The 21761-nt window shown below is 43.1% G+C and overlaps 2 protein-coding genes across 2 annotated transcripts in view; one reads left to right on the forward strand and one right to left on the reverse strand.

Annotated features, from left to right (window-relative positions):
• UBAC2 (UBA domain containing 2) overlaps positions 1-21761 on the reverse strand; it is a 77629-nt gene that overhangs the window by 32987 nt on the left and 22881 nt on the right. The window lies entirely within an intron of this gene.
• On the forward strand, positions 349-11098 carry GPR183 (G protein-coupled receptor 183). The gene is made up of 3 exons (XM_082218813.1): positions 349-1450; positions 1666-1833; positions 7825-11098. The coding sequence occupies exon 3, from the start codon at positions 7854-7856 to the stop codon at positions 8934-8936; it is 1083 nt and encodes a 360-aa protein (XP_082074939.1). The 5' UTR covers positions 349-1450; positions 1666-1833; positions 7825-7853; the 3' UTR covers positions 8937-11098.

Here is a 21761-nt window from a genome sequence, read left to right on the forward strand (position 1 = left end):
AGGGGGAAGGAAATCAGCACAACACCAGGGATAAAGGGGGGCAGATGGGGGAATTGGAGAGAGGGCTCCAGGACTCTTCACTGGACATCAGTGAGGAGAGCCCAGGTCCTCCGCTACCCATGCCTTCCCTGCGCAGAAGACTCCCGCGCAGTGAGAGGAGGAGGAGACTGGGTGTCAAACAACTTTTATGTTGCAAGAGGTTCAAGAAACGCCCACTGACGGATTCTGCCAGTGACTGAGGCAGCTGCGATGAGAAGGGCTGTGCAGTCAGAAAGGTTTAACAAGGCAAATTAACCGAGAAAGGCACCAGCTTATGCACGAGTAACTCATACCTATTACACATGTCTACATTAAAAAACAAACAAACACCTGAGCATTTCATTGCTTTTTGGAAAGACTACACTATAAAATACTAAGCAGGTGACAGCTTATTAAAAATGGCACATCACATAGCATGTTAATAGCTTGCCTCTTAACACCAGTTAACTGTCAGTAACTGAACAGATATGACCGCAGACTTGATTACATTTACAACTCATGGACTGATTTGCATTAACTGGTGTGGAATTTACTTGTACAAAATCCCCCACACTAAAATCAAGAGATGCTTCAGGGAATTGGCATACATAGATACCCCAGGTAATTTCCTATGGAATGACTGCTTTTTAGTTTAGGCTTGTATCATCCCATTCATTATGTAACACAACTTCTTCTTTTTTAAGTCGGGGAGGTCCTGAAAACCCCACAAAACAGACAATACAGAATACAGCACCACGGCCCTTTCAAAAAAAAATCCATTTTTTTGTCACAGAAACCCACGAGATGCTTTAAGTTCTTTAGTCAGACCATGATATACAAAACCTATCTACCCCACAAAACCTCACTTTTCACCAAAACCTGATACTTGTTTCTAAGTAAACAAAACATTGGCTAAATGTCAAGTAGACGTCACAGTTCTTCCCTTTTTAGTGTGGCAGCTTCTGTTTTGAGTTGGCTTTCTTGTCTAGCTAATTAGATTTTATTTGTGGGTGTGTGCCCTTGCTTGCCCTAGGTGTTCTCTTACTGCTAAAGGAAGACCACACTCTCATTCCTATTTTATATTTGAATGAGGAGAACAAGCCCCCGTGTATTTTGGGGGACTCAAAATTTAGAAAATGGGGGGAGATTGTCCAGAGTTGTTGAGCAACAAAGAAACCGTTCACCGCCAGCTACTGCCTATTGCCTGCCCAAATGCCGCTGCAACACCCAATCAAAAAAAGGCCTTGCCGCAGTAAAAAAAAAAAAATCCTCGTCTTATACCCGGAAAAGTACGATACCTTTCTGCCATCATGATATGAAGTCTGGACCTTGGTTTCAAGAACCGCTTGTGCTGAGATTATGATATCTGCAACAGTGCTGAGCATCCACACCATAGCCCATCAGGCGAAAATATAAACGCCTTCATCTTACGGTAGATATCATATCTAGCAATTTTAACTTCCCCCTCTGCTTTTCTGACTTTCTTTTTTTGGGGGGAGAACTGATGAAGTAAGGTTTGGTCTATGAAAGCCACGATCTGTCGGTTTCTTTTTTAAATGCCGTTAACACTCTTGGGTGGGTGGGGGGAACGAAGCATGAAAAACATGAGGTGAATAGATGCTGTCACTTCCCATACTGTTTTTTTAGGTATACTTCAGCCATAGGGAGGGGAAATGCCATCAACTCCTTAAAAGGGTAGTCTGACCTAATCACTCCTAAGAACAACACGCAAAGGGGAAACAGTTGCATCTGAAATGTGTAGCAAGTGCAAGCACCACACAGAGGACTTAACAGAGGACTTAAACTACTGATAAAGTGAGTAGAGGGAATACTATGTTCCGTTCTTTTTCAAAATAAGGCAGTTAAACAGCTGTGGGAGTAAAATTTTCTGATGTGACTATGAAGCAGGCACTTCTTTAGACAGGAGAGAGAAGCAATTTGTGGAGAATATTTATGATGCAGCAATGTTCATAGAAGGATGTAGCAGAGCAAATTGGCAATTAAACTTAAGGGAATATGTAGGGCTGGAGAGCCTCTCAGAAGAATAAGAAATCAAGAAGAGAGACTTTTTTAAATGGGGGGAAATTTATTGATTATTTCAGGACATATTGTAAACAAATTAAAACATTAGCAGAATTGACATAAACACGTGCAGTAAGAGCTAACTAAGGGGTGGATAAAGGAAAATTTATAAATATATTTGAATTAGATATGCAGTAACAAAAAGATATGAAAGAAATAACTGCAGAAAGGAGGGGAGGGAAGTCGAGGGGAAGGTAAATTAAATTTGTAAAGAGTTTGCTTTTCTTGCTAAAATGTTTCTATAAGTTGAAAAATAAGAAGCATGTAGTAGTAGGACTGTAGTTAACATCTGTTGCAGGAATACAAATAACTTTAATTTCAATTGCAACATTGTTAATGTTTCTAATATAGGTATTGGGGTGGGAGTTAGAACCGGGAATTAAGCCTTATATTAAAAGAGTACTAGAAAAAAACAACTGGTTCAGTACAAGTTTTTAAAGAATAAAGGATAGGTACTTATAGGATATGAAGTAATATTAAGCTGTTATTTACAAACTAGTTTAATCACTATTCATGTTTAAAGAATGCGATAATGACTTTACAGTTCCCTTTTAAAAATGGATTTTTTCTTTAAAACTTTTTATTTTTAGGATGCATTAAAATGTCTTCCCTGGGAAAATTGTTCTAAAGTAGTCCAGCCCTATGCATGTTTTACAATATCTGGTGCTTTTTAGATTAGAAAAAAGGCAATCAAGAAGGGACATACAGAGGTGTGAAAAATACTACACATTGTGGAGAAAGTAGGCAGAGAGATTTTTTCCTCGTTCTCTTCTAATACTAGAACTCAGAGTCACCCAATGAAGCTGCAAATTTCAGGAGACACAAAAAGAAGTGTTTTTTCACACCGCACATGAGAAAACAGAATTTGCTGACATGTTGTGATGGGCGCCACACAATGACTTTAGAAGGGACTTAGATGATTTTGTGGAAGATGAGGCTAGCCTATTCATGATGGTGGAGTGCTATCTCAAGTAATGGAAATGGTATACCTGTGAATACCAGTTGCAGGTGAACATAAATGGAGAAAGTGCTGTTGGACTCGTGTCCTGCTTTTGGGCTTCCTATAAACATCTGCTTGGCCACTATGCGTAAAGGATGCCAAACAAGATGGGCTTTGTTCTGATCACAGAGGGATGTGCATGGCGCTGCGGTCTAAAACCACTGAGCCTCTTGGGCTTGCCGACCAGAAGGTTGGCGGTTCGAATCTGCACAACAGCGTGAGCTCCCACCATTGCTCTGTCCCAGCTTTGGCCAACCTAGCAGTTTGAAAGCATGCCAGCGCAAGTAGATAAATAGCTGTGGCCAGGAAGGTAAACAGCATCTCTGTGTGCTCTGGCACTCGTCATGGTGTCCTGCTGCGCCAGAAGCAGTTTAGTCATGTTGGCTACGCGACCCTGGAAAGCTGTTTGTGGACAAACGCCAGCTCCCTCGGCCTGAAAAGCGAGATGAGCACCGCAACTCCATAGTCGCCTTTGACTGGACTTGATATAATAATAATAATAATTTATTATTTATACCCCGCCCATCTGGCTGAGTTTCCCCAGCCACTCTGGGCGGCTCCCAATCAAGTGTTAAAAACAGTACAGCATTAAATATTAAAAACTTCCCTGAAGTTGTCTTTTAAAGATAGGATAGCTGCTTATTTCCTTCACATCAGAAGGGAGGGTGTTCCACAGGGTGGGCACCACTACTGAGAAGGCCCTCTGCCTGGTTCCCTGTAACCTCACTTCTTGCAGTGAGGGAATCTCCAGAAGGCCCTCAGCGCTGCATCTCAGTGTCCGGGCTGAACGATTGGGATGGAGACGCTCCTTCAGGTATACAGGACCGAGGCCATTTAGGGCTTTAAATGTCAGCACCAACACTTTGAATTGTGCTCGGAAACGTACTGGGAGCCAATGCAGATCTCTCGACCGGTGTTATGTGGTCCTAGCGGCCACTCCCAGTCTCAGGCCTCTTAAGCTGTGGTGGTGAGTGCAGGCCCCGTCCCTTAGGCCTGATGGAGTTGGCTGGAGAGGGAGCGGTCTTCCTAGCACTCACAAGAGCAGCAACAGCAACTTTACCATCCAGAGGTCCTTTACCTTTTTCTTTAGCTACCTGTTCTGATCAGCACGGCTCTTCTTTTGTTCTTACCCCCCACTGATTAGATTTACTCCCAAAGAGGTATGCATAGGATTGTCCCCACATGATCCAAACCAGTCCACGTTTATACAGACACTGCGCCTACTGGAGCTTACTTCCAAGTAAGCATTGACAGGGGGCTTCAGTCCTCGGATAACATCCAAGCTGCCTGCCTACTCATGCAACGGAAGCTAGTGGAACAACAGGATCCCTGGTTTCTCTTAGAATCATAGAATTGTAGACCTGGAAGGGACCTTGTGCATCATCTAGTCCAACCCCCTGATATGCAGGAATCTCAACACGTGGTTCCCCTGTGTGTCACCCGACCCTCTGGAGCAGATTTCTGGCACACACACAGTGGGCTACAGGGTGAAGGAAAGGAAAGAGAAGCTCTGTTATGTGTGTGAACGCTCACACAACATTGGATCTCACTCCATACACAACATTGGATCTCACTCCAAGTGGTGTATTAATAGGCTTCACAATGTTTTGTTATTTATGTTAAATGAACAGTGACCTTGTAATATACTTTGGCTTTTTAAGTGGGGCAGAAAAGTAATATTCACAATGCATTTTCTCATATCTATTTTATCCCACATTAAGTTTGACCCCCCCCTCAAAATAACAGTACACACTTATATTTATATTCAAAACTCAGTTACACTGTATTCAGCGGCACTCATTAAGATAAATGTGCATACGATTGCAGCCTCAGACTTTTTATTTAAGAACAACTGCAAATCATACACTTTCAAAAAGTGTTGTTATTGCTTTCACTGTGATAATGATCATTGCACTTTATGTATATTTGACAGTTAAATCTTATTTTAATGTACCAAATCTGACAAGTTGAGGGTTATGGTTGTGTATCTTTTAACCACTTCATTAGAGTGAAAGGTTATATACATGCTGGTTTGTATCACTGCAGAATGTATGTTTAATGCATTCAGCAACTCATTTTGACATCTCTAGGGTTCTCTGCCAATTCAAGACATTAATAGATATGACACTAAGAGTTTTTCACTTTTCACAGGCAATCACATTTCAAAACTGCACACAACTATATCCATATGCTATGTCCCCATTAGATACTGGCCATCCTAACCTCACATTGGCAATAATTCAGTATCATTTTGTGTATGGACACCTGCATTTACTTCACTCATCCTCTCTTGATATTTTGACAGGCTTTCTTCTATATGAACTAGATAAATTTACAAAGCTTATTTTTTATCTATCGCAATTTTCCCCCGGACACAAAAATCTGGAAAAGGACATTTGATTAATGTATTGAGTTTGAACAGAATATGTAACAGAACCGGTATACTTAAGCAGAAAAACATACTAAAATGTTACAAAATCTTCTTTATTTTGCAGTTGTGAGCTCTGATTTGACATTGTGTGTGTGTGCAACAACCCTTAAAGAAGGCTAGAATTGCACCAATCAGCCACAGAGTGAGAAGAGGGATGGAGGGGGACTTTTCACAGTTTAATCAAGCGCATACTTAACTTTGTCCTGTTCAAATAACCCAGCCTATTTGTGGAGTTCTCACTGTCCAATACATCTTCCATACACAACTATAACCATGCAGAAATTATTGAAATGGAGGAGCGTTTCAGCCCACCAATTCCCACAGCCCATCAAAACAGATAATGAGGATTCCAGCTTCCCTTAAAGAGCTGTGCAAATGCTCTGCTGGCTGTGAGATAGGGGGATCACATCTATAGCTCCTATTTCATGCATTTCTGTCTAGGGATACAAATACAGATGCTAGCTTCTCAGCACATAAAGCCCCTGGTTAGTTCAGGGCACTGCTATTTCTCTAAGCACAACAAATTCAAAAACACTTGAAGCAAACTGCTGTTAACATTGCAACTACTGGAAACCCCAAAATTAGGAATCACATATAAATAATATTGTGAAATACACAAAAGTTGGGAGGAGCAGTTCTATCTATTCATGTCTCCTATTAAAAGCTCCCTTGCACTTGAAACAAAAAATCATTAGGAGTTGTGCCAGCAAAGTCTCTTCCTTCCTCTTTTCTACATCTGTTGTCTCCACCCGCCCCCCCCCCAAGCTAGGTTAGTTTTTGTACTTGCACAAAACGTTATTCTCAATAAACACACTATGGACTGAGCTCTAAGTTGCTGCTGCTGCAGATATACTACAAATCAAAGAATATACCCTCATCATCCAAGACAGCTAGTGAGGTGCAGAAATAATGTTACTACAAACTGAACTAATGTCCTTTTTTTATTAACTGTGCCACAAGACAGCTTTGTAACACAGTCGTGAAGCAATCTGTGTGGCTGAGGGTTGCTAACTATACAACACACTAGACTGAGCAGAGTGAAACTCCATGTAAGTTTGGGAGCTGAAAGCCACACAACCACTTCTGCTGCCACAACCAACCATTGCAAGCTTTCTAACCACTGTGGAGTGTAGATGAATGAACCTAGACTTCATTTCTTTCCCCTCATACAACCATAGCCATGCATTGTTGGACTAGTGAAAAGGTTTATGAAGTACGTGCAAAGTTTCATTTGGTAAATAAGGAGCTACTGTGCTGAAAGTGAGAGGTGGGTTTGTTTACCGGGGCGGGGGGAGGGTTCTTAATGGGCGTGCAATCATAAAATAATATCACAAACTTATTTCCCCCTTCAACACACCATGAAACAAAGGGTGTACATGGGTGTGAAGAAGTGAGTCTGAGCATGTTGGAGGTGTTTGGGGAGAGCATAGAAACTCTTTAAACAATGCAAAGGCTCAATTCACATGAAAGAAGTTCACACACAAAATACTGTACTCGTTTTTGGAAAAGTACATCTTCAGGACCTACTTCTAAAATGCTAGAGAGCTGCAGTCAAAGCTTTGACTGCTTTTGTTTTTTTAAAAAAGTAAAGGAATAAATAAATATATTATTGGCTGCTTCCCTGGCCTTTGAGCTCCCACCTCTGTTTGCTTATCACTTTCCCTTTAATAGCACACAACTGCTTCCGTTCTTAAGACTGATGTGAGGATTACAGACAGAAGTTAGTCAGGTAGTTACCAGAGACTGCATGCCATTGGGATGGGTGGTCTTTGGAATTTCCATTCCCAGGGAGAGTGCATGGGCAATATTTCACAGGGTGAAAAAAAAATAGCCATATCAGAAGATTTGACAGTGTATTTTGCAGCATGGCAAGGATTTAGTTGACCTGGTCTGCCAACAATCCTTTTGAGACAGAAAGTTCGTTCTGTCATACTGTTCCAAGTCTTGTGTCATGGTGTCAGTTTCAGAAAGCAGATTTCTCCATTTATTAATACTGCCAGTGAGCATTTAGGTTAATCCCGAAGAAACCAGAGGCATGGCTTTTGGCCCTTCCTTTCAAGTTGTTAACTTGCTTTATCTCATTTCAAACTTCTGATCTTCTATAGATTGCTGTTTTGAAATCCAAACTTAAAGAGTTGGAATTATATTTTTTAAAAGAAGAAGAAGAAATAATATAACTACTAATTTAACTACTTGGTTTTACACAAGGCTAACCTATTGACCACTTGCAATGAAAAATATGATTGCCTATATTAAACACAACACCCCCACCCCCTTTCTTCTGTTTTTCTAGGTCTCCTAAACTTCCTGGATATATCAGCTATGGCAACAGCCTGGGCCACCGCTGCCTCGACAGCCAATCAGGCTAATAATTCAACTTGCGACCTATATGAGCACAGCGATACGGCACATATCCTGTTGCCCATGTTCTACAGTGTTATTTTCTTAATTGGAATGCTTGGAAACGCACTTGCTTTGGCTGTAATCGTTAAGAACAGAAAGAAGATGAATTCTACTACTATTTACTCAACGAATCTTGTTGTATCAGACATTCTTTTCACTACGGCGTTGCCTGGAAGAATAGCATACTACGCACTGGGCTTTCACTGGCCATTTGGAGAAGCACTCTGCAGACTCTCAGCACTTGTCTTTTACATCAACATTTATGCCGCTGTGAACTTCATGACATGCCTGAGCATTGACAGGTTTGTCGCCGTGGTTCATCCTTTACGCACAAAGATCAGAAGAGTTAAATGTGCCACGTATATCTGTTGCTTTGTGTGGTTTCTTGTACTTGCCCAAACCATTCCATTGCTTTTACAAAAAATGTCATACGAGGAAGGAGAAAGAATAACATGCATGGAATACCCAAACTTTGAACGAATTGCAAATCTCCCTTGGATACTTCTTGGAGCCTGCCTTCTGGGGTATGCATTCCCCCTTGGGATTATACTAGTCTGTTACTCTAAAATTAGTTGCAAGCTCTGCCATATTGCAAGAGAAAACCCGCTAGCTGAAAAGTCCGGAACCAACAAGAAGGCTTTTAATACAATTATTTTTATCATCGTTGTCTTTGTCATCTGTCTTACTCCGTATCATGTTGCCATTATTGTATACATGATTAAGAAGATTGTGCTTAAAGATATCATTCCATGCAGCAGTCGGCAAATCTTCCAAAAGACCCTCCATTACACTGTTTTCCTGATGAATTTAAACTGCTGCTTGGATCCTTTTATCTATTTCTTTGCATGTAGAGGATACAAAAGAACAATCATGAAAATATTAAGACGTCAAGGAAGCATATCACTATCGAGCGCTGTCAAAACAGCTCCTGAGGAAAGCTCTCGTGATATAGGAGACACACAGCTGTCTCCCCTTTCAACATCTCTAAATGGAAAAAGGTGAACACAAATTAACATTTGAAACGTGCTTAGAGTTTCTATTTCAGAAAACACTGGTAACAGTAAAAACCATGAACTATTTCTTTTTTTTTAAAGGAGCTAATATTTTTATTCTTCCAGGAGTGGCGTGGATTGGAGTGGTGATGTAGCACATGTAGCCACAAGAAAGAGAAAAACTGGCATTGTATTTGCTTTTAAAATTCGGTTTCATGTCTTTGTTTGTCCATGTTGCTTTATCATGGGGTGCAGTTATGTATATTTCTTTTTCTGAATCTCAGGAGCCCAGGCAGGAGAGTGAATCACTTTGTGATTTAGGACTTAGACAGAGAAGCAAGATAAAATTAAACTGAATGTTTAACTCCAGTTCACTCACCCTTAACACCTATGACTGGCACAAGGGATATACCTGGAAGGGAGCATGTAATCATCTTTGCTTTTTCATAGGTAATGAACTATATAAAATCATTGTTTATATATAAAAGCCTCCTGTCACAAGAAGGGGGTGATTTGCCTAATCTACCAGTGTGACTTTCCAATATACCATGTGGCTCACATAATACATCTCCAAGAATATGCAGTATGCTGGTAAACAGTAGAGTATGAAACTACCACAGCTGGGCAGATGGTAAGCAACCAAGATAGGGAGGAGGTCAGATGCAGGGTGCGGCTAAGAATGGCACTTCTGTTCAGTAGGAAGCCAGTCAGTGATTTAAGCAAAAAAACACCCTGTCTCTTAGCTTCTAAAAAACAAAGAAGAAAATAGCATGTTGTACAAGAGGAAGGAGGGAGGGGTTGCTATCCACCATCAGCAACATCTGCATCCTAAAAACCCTTTGTTGTAATTCTTCTGGTTTACTTTTCATACTGTTTTGTTTTCCATTAGTGAGTTCTTTTGCATCCTGATCCTGGGACTTTTTGTTTGTGTTTTTGTACCTACGTGCTTTCCTTTCTCAGAATCTGGGGGTCGCTGGATCACGATGGGCTTGCTTTTTTTAAATCCCAAGCATACATATAGGCAGCTGTGTTTTGGCAGAAACCAATAACCTTGCTCGGTCCCTGCTCCTGCCAACTTAGCAGTTCGAAAGCACGTCAAAGTGCAAGTAGAGAAATAGGTACCGCTCTGGCGGGAAGGTAAACGGCGTTTCCGTGCGCTCCTCTGGTTCACCAGAAGCGGCCTAGTCATGCTGGCCACATGACCTGGAAGCTGTACGCCGGCTCCCTCGGCCAATAAATCGAGATGAGCGCCGCAACCCCAGAGTCGGCCACGACTGGACCTAATGGTCAGGGGTCCCTTTACCTTTAATAACCTTGCTTGGATTAAGGGTGAACTATGATAAATTAGTAAGCATGCAAGGGAAGTCATTCATGGAATAAGAGACTGAAGAATGGGTAGATATGTACAAAAACATATATTTTATAAATTCAGCTAAAAAAACTCTCCAGTAGGAAAAGTAAAGCAATAGCTTAAAAACTGGCTGTTACGAAAGATGTGTCTATAAAATTAGAGATATTGTGGTAAAAGGCAGTACCTAGTTTTATAAGGCAATAACTCTCCCAAGTATGAAACCCAGAAGCAGGAACAGTGATTGGAACTTGAGGTTTGGATGGCACAAGCTACCTGTAGTATTTTTAGAGACATATCAAGTGAAAATTAGGTGGTATGTTTCATTGTGGGAGTTCTGATACCTCCTGATGTTATAAATAGTTGTGGACTGGGACCTAAAAGCAGTTGCTCTGTAGTAAAACAAGCAGTGAACACGTGGCGCGTGACAGCTGCCCGTGCAGGTGTGGAACCGTGGCAGAGCTCAAGCTAGCAAAGGAACAGGAGTTAACACCATTACCAGTTCTCTTGCAGTGTCCTTCCTTCCATTTAAGGATTGATAGATTTTAAAACATCAGAAATGAGTTAGAGGAGCATTCCCATGTGAGCCTAGTACTAGGTAGCATGAAGTGACAGATGAAAAACAGCCTGATTTTTAGACTTTTAAGGGTGGTATTTTTCTTCTTCTAAAAATCACGTGTTTGACATGTTAATTGGTTTGAGACTCATGGCAATCAGCAACGTTGTTATTTGTCTGAAGAAGAAATGTAACACAATATCTATTCTTTAGGAACATATACAAATATAGTCAAAGCAAATTAAAACCATCTACTTGCAATATCCAACCTATGTTCATTTCACTTATTTATATTCCTGCTATTTTCCTGGACGCTTTATTTTTAGTCTAAGAGCAAGAAAAGCTGGGTCTACAAAAAGGTACCAATGCCACATGTGCCTATTATAAACATTATTGTAATAGCAAATTTGAAGTCAAGCCGAAAAAACTAAGAGTTTTACACGATAAAGGCTTAAAGAACTGGCTCATATTAACTCAACACCCTTTAATGTAAAGCTAGTGAGGAATGGCGCCCTAAAGCCCTGTTCCTCACGGTGGGCTGAGATGGAGCAGTTAGCCTGGAGCCACTTTCAGGTGGGCCTCCTTGCAGCTGCCTGCCCAGCACCTTCTTGCTTGCTTGCCTGTCTCACCCACTAGCCATGCCATAGCCTTTTGGTTGGACCAACTCCTTGCATGCTGAACAAAGGTGGTCACGAGATGGAGAAACTGGGGGAAGAAGGAGGTGGGAAATAACGTCTTCCCTCAGTGCCCGAGGTTTCGCCATCATGAACCCAATACAGTATGCATTAAACCAGGGATGGGGAAACTATGGCCCCTGTTATGCTGTTGGACTGCAACTCCCATCATCCCTGACCATCTTCCCATGCTTGCTGGGGGTTAAGAGAGTTAGAGTCTAACAGCATCTGGTGGGCCACTGGTGCCCCATCTGTACATTAAACAATACATAATCGTCGACATAAAAAACTTGTACAAACATACACACACAGAGCAGAGAGTATATAATATTAAAACAAAAACAAAAAATCAAACCTGGATGATAACACAGTTCTATTACTTCTGTTTTACTGTTGATGCTGAGACAGTGTCTTGACTGAAGCTATTACAGTGGTACCTTGGGTTACATACACTTCAGGTTACATACGCTTCAGGTTACAGACTCCGCTAACCCAGAAATAGTACCTCGGGTTAAGAACTTTGCTTCAGGATGAGAACAGAAATCGTGATCCGGCAGCGCGGCAGCAGCAGGAGGCCCCATTAGCTAAAGTGGTGCTTCAGGTTAAGAACAGTTTCAGGTTATGAACGGACCTCCGGAACGAATTAAGTACTTTACCGAGGTACCACTGTACTGAGTTGAGATTTGGACCATCAATTGTATCCCACCCTCTTTATTACTACACGATACAAGCTCTTCTCCACCTTTTGCAATGTTCTTGTTGGCTCATGCTAAAGGATAATACAGAATTCTGTCCTTTTAAGCAAGAGAAACCAAGCACCAAACTTTCTGCAGTTAGTATCTGGTGAGTTACTAACTTTCCTGCTGAGACACTATAAGTAGAAGTGCCAGCTATCAAGGATCATGAGATGTGTGAGTAATGGGACAAGCTACTTAAGTATCTGCAAATACAAAGGGCATGAAAATTAGTTGGTGCAGACAAACTCTTTATATTTCATTGCAGGTACTTTCAGATATTACTATTACTGTCCAGCAATGTCCCTTCCATTGCACAGAGATGGTAAATGCAATGTACAGTAGCTTAAGATTCAGCCATCAGCCTGTCATTAACCCTCTGGAAAAGACATACGTATATTTAGGCTGGGGTACTGTCAATGCCGCAAAGAGTCACAAGTTATCTGCAAAGTCCTGACATTTCAGAGCAGTATCTCATGATCTCCCATTGTGGCTTCATCCTTGGCAATGAAGAGGAAGGAAGTCTGGTGACTTAAGTCTGGCCAAAGGTACTCTTCCCTTTATAAATGTGGTCTCACAAGGCAAAAAGATATTGACAGTATTTTCAAATGTGATTTTTGAGCAAAATGCTGCAGACAAGCTAGTAATTAGCAATGATAATTATCAGTGTTGTCACTAGTTAATCCTTTGAATTGTAGAAAAATTCATGTATGGAATCTGAATATATCTGGCTATGACGAAGAAGGTGGTACCCAGACCTAGAGCTAACACACTCACTGAAATCAATGGAGGTTAATTATGACTGACTAAGCGAGATGAGCGCCGCAACCCCAGAGTCGGCCACGACTGGACCTAATGGTCAGGGGTGCCTTTACCTTTACCTTTATAAAATCTGATTGATTTCATTGGGTGTACCTACCGTAAATCCTTAGGTGCTGCAGATATATTCTTAGAAGAAGGGATCTTCCCTTCACTTTTATACTGGAGGGAATGCCTGTTCTAAGTATGCCGTTGCCACATGCAGCTTTTATTTGTATAAAAATAAAGCATTATTTTTTTTTAAATCTGCCATCTAGTTGAAAATGTCATAGCCCTAGTAATTACTGGTGTGTTATCCCATGAATCAAGTTCTCTCATGCAGGAGATGAGAAACCAGCACAGGAACACCATCTCTCTCGCTTCTCTTCTAAAAAAACCATGGTTCTCATATCTTCCATGACCAGACATGATATTAGTGTCAGCAGCAAGAGAGCCAGTTCTGCTACTGCACTGGAGAGTTGGTCCCTGACACTGACAAAGGCAGAGTTAGTGGCAGAATTCCATACAGGCCCCTTGTACTGCACCCTATAGGTCTTTTCAGTCTTTTTCTGAGCTCCAAAGAACAATGTGCAAACACGTATTAGTTCTAGCTTTAGCTGTGTTATACATAACACTACATTTGGGATTTATAAAAGTGAGTAGGCAGAACTCACATATTGTGAAATACGATTTCACAATATCTGTACAACTAGGTCCGTGACCTCAATGGAACCTATTGTTTAGTTTGACTTTTTTCTAAGTATTTTGAGACATGGAATCGTGTTTAGGAAGAAAGAAAAAAAATGCAAGTTCTCACTCTTTGGAGTCAACCTATTATCTTGAAATACATTTAAGAATAACCTGCAGTACAAACTCCAACCCAAACAGCACACTTTTGGAAAAGTTATTTGTATATATATTTCCCACTCGGATAAAAACAAACCAATGTTTCAATTGCAAAGCTGATGAAATTTCTATACCTTCCTCTAAGCAAACTTTTTTAGAAAACGAATAGATTAAGGTCAACGCACATCTGTATGTACTTATATAAGTTACCAAGGCAGAGACACAACATGCGGTTTATGTTTTGAAATGCTTTCTCAGAATAGCCCAAAAACTTCCTCCCAAGAATGTTTCACAACATGATATCCATCAGTAACAAACAAGAAAAGGAAGCGAAGGTACGGCTGGCAAGACACCTTTCTCATTTGACTTGCCACCTCATTATACCTTCTAACCGCATTAAGCACTTTTTGTGTGGTGACAATATTGATTGGAAGTGAAATTGAGGTTTTTCAAGGTGCTGAACCAGTCCTGCCATGCAGCTACTTGTTGCAATAGCCAAATTTTGTGTGAACTTTTTCATTTTGAAAAGCATTTCTCCTAAGGCAATGGCAAGAAAATACACCACCAAGTATTATATGAAATTTTAAAAAGAGAATGAAGTCAAAGCTTTTCTAAGACAAAAAACCTCCCTTATTTCCGTGAGCAGCTGTCATGGTTTTACGTCTACAACCAATTCAAGAAAGCCATTCTCTGCACAACGAAAAGGGGAAATAATCATAGTTTTACTGCAAAAAAAAAGGCAGGACTCACACAAGTGCCTTTCAAAAGAGCCTTGCAGTTAAGAGGAAGTTTGCCCTTATCTTCCTTGATGTTGCTGCTTGGAGTGGAAAAACAAACGAACGTAAGTGGGCTTGCTCAGATGCCGGGGCTCTGGCAATTACCCTAGGATGCAAGGTGATCTTATTGGTTTTATTCATTTATTTAATAAAATGTATGCACTGCTTGATTGTAAAAACAACAACACACCACAAAGCAGTTTACAAAAGGATAAAACAAATCAATAAAAAACAACAACAATAGTTTAAAACATGCAAAAAGTTGAAATACTAATGATGCACACATGTCCTCTTCACGTGGTCAAATCTGCTCACTGGAACGGGGCCTGTATCAATGCTATGTTGGATGGCACTAGCAAAAGTGTTTTACTCATTATGGCAAAGAGAAGACTAGATACTGTGAAGCAGCCTTGGGAGATAATAAACTGTCACATACAGGTCTGTTTCTCTCCAAACAAACCGCAAACGGAAGCCAAGGTCCGTTCCAGTATGCTGCTCATTCACTGTAAGTCATAAACCATAAGCTGCCGTGACATGTGAACCAGTCCACAAAATCCAGGGTTCAAATGGTATTTGAACCTGGTTCCCATGTCTAAGCCCCAAGTTTTGTCTAGCTGATGAAATATCACTTTCTTGAAGCCCTACCATATCAGAGTAAGGCATCAAGGTACTTTTGCAAGATATTGCATCATCCATGTAGACATTTGCGAGGGTGGTGGAAAGAAAAGAACTTGTGATTTTTAAAAAGAAAAGCCTTTTGTAAGCCTACAGCTAGGAGTAGTTTTATGAATAGTTTCATGGATATCAACAGCTTCAACAGCTATGCCAAAGTCACACAACAGTTTGCAACCCATAAAGTCGAATGCAGGTCAACAGCTGTGTAGACAGTCAACCAAGTGGTTGATAAAGTTTTGGGGGGTGTTGTCAGCAGTATGCTGATGACACAGCTCTATTTTCCTTTACATCTGCAGGCGTAGCAGTGGATGTGCTGGACCAGTGTCTTGCCTCGGTAATGGACTCGATGAGAGCCAATAAACTGACCAAGACGGTTTGAGCATATAACATCGATCCTGGCCCAACTACACCATGTGCCAATTAGTTTCCAAGCCCAATTCAAAGTGCTGGTGCTGACCTGTGCCATCTTACATGGTTCAAGACCTCAATACTTTAAGGACTGCCTCTTCCCATACAAACTGACCTGGACCCCATGCTTGTCATTTGAGGCCCTTCTCTATGTCCCCATCCCCAAAAGGTTTGGAGGGTGACAAAACGAGAACCAGATTTTTCTGTGATGGTTCCCAGTCTGTGGAGTGCTCTCTCCAGACAGGCTTGCCTGGCAACTTCATTACATGTCTTCTGGCGCCAGGCGAAAACATTCCTCTTTACTCAGGCCTTTGGCCATTAAATAAGCTATGGCCTGTTCAATGTTGGGAGGGGGGCTGTTATTATGATAATTTTTAAAATTATGCTGTGTATTATTATGTTCTGTATTTTTTTAAAATTATGCTGCGTAAATTATGTTCTTAATGTTGTGCACCGCCCTGGGATATTTGGCTAAAGGGTGATAGATAAATCAAATAAATAAATCTCCTGTATTTACTATCTGTGCAAGGCTGCAAAAACAAAGAGAATTTTCAAGGATCTGACATACCACAATATTCAGGGGTATAGGCTGGATCTGGCTTGGTGGGTCACAAGTTATGCAGGCTATGTAAAAACAAGCTAGTCCCTAGATATAGTAGGAAGCCTGCACAACTTATGGCTGAACAAGCGAAACACAAGCCACCAGCTATTTATTTGGCATGCCAGGAGGTTGACACTCACACATGACCATGGCAGTTTTTACAATCCTAAGTATGCAGCAAAAACCAATATGTTAATGAAGTTTGTGGGCTGCATTTGGCTTGATGGATCACATATTGTAAGGTCTGATCTCTTATGTCAGAGTTAAGACAGTTGCATATGCCACCAGCAAGTCAAACTACTGTATTCCATGACTGCTCTGTAGCAATAATAGATACTGAACAGTAGAGGGCAATACAGTTACATCAATAACTCTAGCCTTTTGAAGGCAAGACGAATAAATACAACTAAGATAAAGCATGGGCATACAGAACGATATTTAAGGAAACAGGCTAAATACAATGGAATGAATCATTCGGAGTGTTGCTAATATCCAAACATAACAACAGCACATGAATGCTATACTCATGGTCCCTCACAAAGATGACGTAGCGTTCTATATAGAAAACAATTTCACATGGAATTATTAGGGAACTTGCCACATCCACCATAAATACTTTCAGTCTCAAACCAATACTAAGCATTGCCCAAGCACTAACAATAATTATGCTTCTTGATTTCTTAATTTTAAGAAAAGCCCCTAAGGTCTCACGGCTTTGTAAGTACCGATTGTCATCTTTCTGAAATCTCAGCAGCCTAAAAAAGTATGCATTTGTGTCACAATGGAGCCAAAGTCCAAACCTCTACACTAGTGTTTAGTGATTCATAGAATCATAGAACTGTAGAGTTGGAAGGGACCCTGAGGGTCATCTAGTCCAACCCCCTGCAATGCAGGAATATGCAGCTGGTCCATATAGGGATCGAACCTGCAACCTTGGTGTTATCAGCACCACGGTCTAACCAACTGAGCTATCCAGGCTCGATTGAGGGGATGTATTTGGGCTTTGTGTTGTTTTCCCCTCAATTATTACTTCCTCGTCCTCTGAAAGTTCCAGAAACCTGAAGTCTGTTGTGGACATGTGTGGACATGTACAGTGGTACCTCGGGTTAAGAACTTAATTCGTTCTGGAGGTCTGTTCTTAAGCTGAAACTGTTCTCAACCTGAGGTACCACTTTAGCTAATGGGGCCTCCCTCTGTCACCACGCTGCCGCCCCACGATTTCTGTTCTCATCCTGAAGCAAAGTTCTTAACCCGAGGTACTATTTCTGGGTTAGTGGAGTCTGTAACCTGAGTGTCAGGGAACTGCCTTCGGCTCAGGGGCAAGAGGGGAAAAGGCGGATGGATTACAGAGAGCCCCCAAAGATCGTGGGAAGCAGCACTTCCTCAGCGGAGGAAGGAAGCCACGCCTCTAGTGGGGAGGAGATGCAGGGCTCGGAGGATGCAAGGCGGTGCCAGGACACCTTGCCTGAGCAAAGCAGGGAGGAGGGAGGTCCCCCTTTACCCAAGCCTTCCTTGCGCAGAAGGCTTTCGCGCAGAGAGGGGAGGCGCAGACTGGGCATCAAGAAACTACTCTGCTGGGGAAGATTTAAGGACCGCCCACTCTCAGATTCTGCCACTGAATGACCAAGACATGGAATAGAGGCGCTCTGCATTCTAAAGGTTTTTTTAGCACCAATAAGAAGGCTTTAGAACAGACTAGTGAGGCATCTTGCCTGATTGCTCTCGAGCAACCACCCGATATCCTTAACACTGAGGTACCAGTGTACTCATGTATTTATTCACCTATGCATGTAAACATTTTTTTAAAAGGCTATCTTGGAACAGTGCCATAAAGTTACCTAAAACAATTTTCTCTCCTCTCCTTCTCACCCACTCTCCTGCAGCCACTACCCAAGGGAGGTGGCCAGCAGGGGCAGCCATGGAGAGACCATGGTGAGGAAACAGGATGCTCTGTCACAGTCGCATAGGCGCCGACTCCATGGGGCCTGAGGGGGCCCGAGCCCCCTCAAAAATTCGTTTGGGGGGGCTCTGCCCCCCCAATAATTTAAGAAAATTATTAGGCACCTTGCCAAAAACCGCGCAGGGGACTCCGGCGCGCGCCTCCCAAAGTGACCGGGAGCTCCTGAGAAGGGGCGGGCAGGTCGGTCAGTCAGAGGAAGACCCCCAGCGGCGGGACTTTAGAAAGGAATGGAGCCGCGGGGCCGAGGAACGGCGTATTCATCGCCGGCGAGGGACCGGGGTGAGGGGAGAATGGAGGGGACGGGAGTTCCTGCCGCCGGAGCGGGGCTTTTTTCCTGGGTTCGGCTAAGGTGACGTTGGTAGGAGGGGGTGGCCGCCTCCCGGCGCGAAGCCTGGGGAGGGCAGGCCGGTTCTTGCATGCAAAAGCACCACTGCCATCCTGCCGCCAGGGAGCACGCGACGGAAGGGCAGCGCGCAGGGGGCGACCCGGCGTGACTCTAAAATACTTTTAAAAAACTTTAAAACTCACTAATTTTAAATACTTTTAAAAAACTTTAAAACTCACTAACCTCCTGGGGCAGGACCCCGGTATGGGCCCCCCCAATATTTTTTATAAGTCGGCGCCCCTGCGCAGTCGCCACCGCTGTGGCAGCTGCTCAGGACAAGCACTGGCTTTTCCTCTTTCCTGAGCTCAGCACTGGCAGTGCTGGGGGTTTGGCTTTTGAAATTCCGGGACTGTCCCTGGAAAATAGGGACATTTGAGGGTATGCCACACATGAGCGCTTGCATGAAAATTCGAAGTTAAGAGTGAGCCCAAAGCACAGGAGAGCCAAGTACAAAAAGTTCACATACCAATTTATCTGCAGGATTTCTAAAATCTGCCTGCTCTTACTTGCTTACTGCACCCCCCACTCCATAGTCTCTGGTAATAACAGCAATTTCCTGAGCAGCTTCAGCCTGGTTCTCAATGGAGTACTGCTTATAAAGCAAATAAGGTAAAGGTAAAGAGACCCCTGACCATTAGGTCCAGTCGTGGCCGACTCTGGGGTTGCGGTGCTCATATCGCTTTATTGGCCGAGGGTGCCAGCGTACAGCTTCCGGGTCATGTGGCCAGCATGACTAAGCCACTTCTGGCGAACCAGAGCAGCGCACAGAAACGCCGTTTACCTTCCCGCCGGAGCGGTACCTATTTACCTACTTGCACTTTGACGTGCTTTCGAACTGCTAGGTTGGCAGGAGCTGGGACCGAGCAACGGGAGCTCACCCCGTCGCGGGAATTCGAACCACCGACCTTCTGATCAGCAAGTCCTAGGCTCTGTGGTTTAACCCACAGCGCCACCCATGTCCCTATAAAGCAAATAAAAGGTGAAGGTACCCCTGCCCATACAGGCCAGTCGTGTCCGACTCTAGGGTTGTGCGCCCATCTCACTTAAGAGGCCGGGGGCCAGCGCTGTCCAGAGACACTTCCGGGTCACGTGACTAGCGTGACGAAGCTGCATCTGGTGAGCCAGCGCAGCTCACGGAAATGCCGTTTACCTTCCCGCTATAAAGCGGTACCTATTTATCTACTTGCACTTAATGGTGCTTTTGAACTGCTAGGTGGGCAGGAGCTGGGACCGAACAACGGGAGCTCACCCCGCCGCAGGGATTCGAACTGCCGTCCATGCGATCGGCAAGTCCTAGGCGCTGAGGTTTTACCCACAGCACCACCCACGTCCCTTTTAAAGCAAATAGGCAATAGCAAATGAGGCATCAGTCACCAGTATGCTGAAAAGTGTACATCATTCTGCAGACAAACTGTTAATAGGTGGTAGAATGCGCCTGAGACAGGGCTGTAGCTCAGTATTTTACATGGAGAAGGTCACAGGTGCAATTCCTGGTGTCACTAGGTAGGACTCAGGAAAGACTGCTGCCAAAAATCTTGGACAGCTGCTGCCATTCAGTGTTGACCATGCTAAGCTAGATAAGCCAACAGCCTAGCAGGCAATGGTTTCCAACCTTTTTGAGTCCCCTGCTCCCTTAACCAAGTACATTCTTTCTGCGGCACCCCTGAGAGGCTCAGGGGCCCAGTTATGTCACCCCTTGCCTGCAGGGCTGGCAGCCTCTCGCCTTTTTTCAAACACCATCCCCTTGTGGAGTGTTCCCTCAGCCTCCTCTCCTCTCCTTGGGAGTCCTCAGGGCAGCTTCTGCTGCAACAAACAGCTGTGCAAACCTTTGGGAAGCAGAGATGTGAGAGGACATCAGAGAAGGGAGGGAAGGAAAGAGGGACAGAGGCCAGTGTTGTCTGCGGCAGGCACCCCTGGCCATCGCTCAAGGCAGATTTCTAATGACAACTAGGGCATTTTGGGAAATGTCGTTTCACTATGCTGGCAAAACAGCAACTTATTTTACAGTAATTTACAACTGGGATTGATTGTGTCAACATCCCATTTCATACCACTGTTCTATAGCGGAACTAGGGCTTCGAAAGAGTGGCTGGGGAAGACCAGCCAGATGGGCGGGGTATAAATAATAAATTGTTGTTGTTGTTGTTGTTGTTGTTGTTACAAAAGGATTGTCTTCTTTCTCCACTGGAAAATTCCCCAGAATACACAGGACCACATCAGGTTCCATCCGTCTCTGAGGGTAGGACATCTGAATGCCATTAATAATTCTCCCTCATTTTCTCTCAACCAACGCTGTGCAGCCCATGGCATTCTCTTTCCTTCTTTCATATACAGTCATACCTCGGGTTACAGACGCTTCAGGTTGTGTTTTTTTGGATTATGGACTGCCAAAACCCAGAAGTACCGGAACGGATTACTTCCGGGTTTCAGCGGTCACACATGTGCAGAAGCGCTAACTCACTCTTTGCGCATGCACAGAAGCGCTGAATCGCAACCCGCAGATGCGCTGCTGCAGGTTGCGAACATGCATCCCGCACGGATCACTTTCGCAGCCTGAGCGTCCACTGTATATGTGCCATGCATTTCACTGTACAGTGGTACCTTGGGTTACATACGCTTCAGGTTACAGACTCCGCTAACCCAGAAATAGTGCTTCAGGTTAAGAACTTTGCTTCAGGATGAGAACAGAAATTGTGCTCCGGCAGCGCAGCAGCAGCAGGAGGCCCCCTTAGCTAAAGAGGTGCTTCAGGTTAAGAACAGTTTCAGGTTAAGAACGGACCTCCGGAACCAATTAAGTACTTAACCCGAGGTACCACTGTATTAGGTCAACTGACAGCAAATCTTCATGAAGAGTTTAATGTTGCTATTATGTGATGAAATGTAGTCCTCAATCCTGTTAGTTACAACTTTCATATTAATCACCAGTAGGAGAATTAGTTATCATTAGGATTTACTAGGAATGAAAGGGAAGTGCTAAAAACCTAACCTCTGTATTCACAGTGTGCTTTCGATTTTGAAAAGAAGGGTTACAAATGACATGCGCAAGGGGATTTCCACAGGAGCACAGAGTTAAA

The sequence above is a fragment of the Podarcis vaucheri genome (genome assembly GCF_965113315.1).
Source record: "Podarcis vaucheri genome assembly, chromosome: 4".
Lineage (NCBI taxonomy): Eukaryota > Metazoa > Chordata > Lepidosauria > Squamata > Lacertidae > Podarcis > Podarcis vaucheri.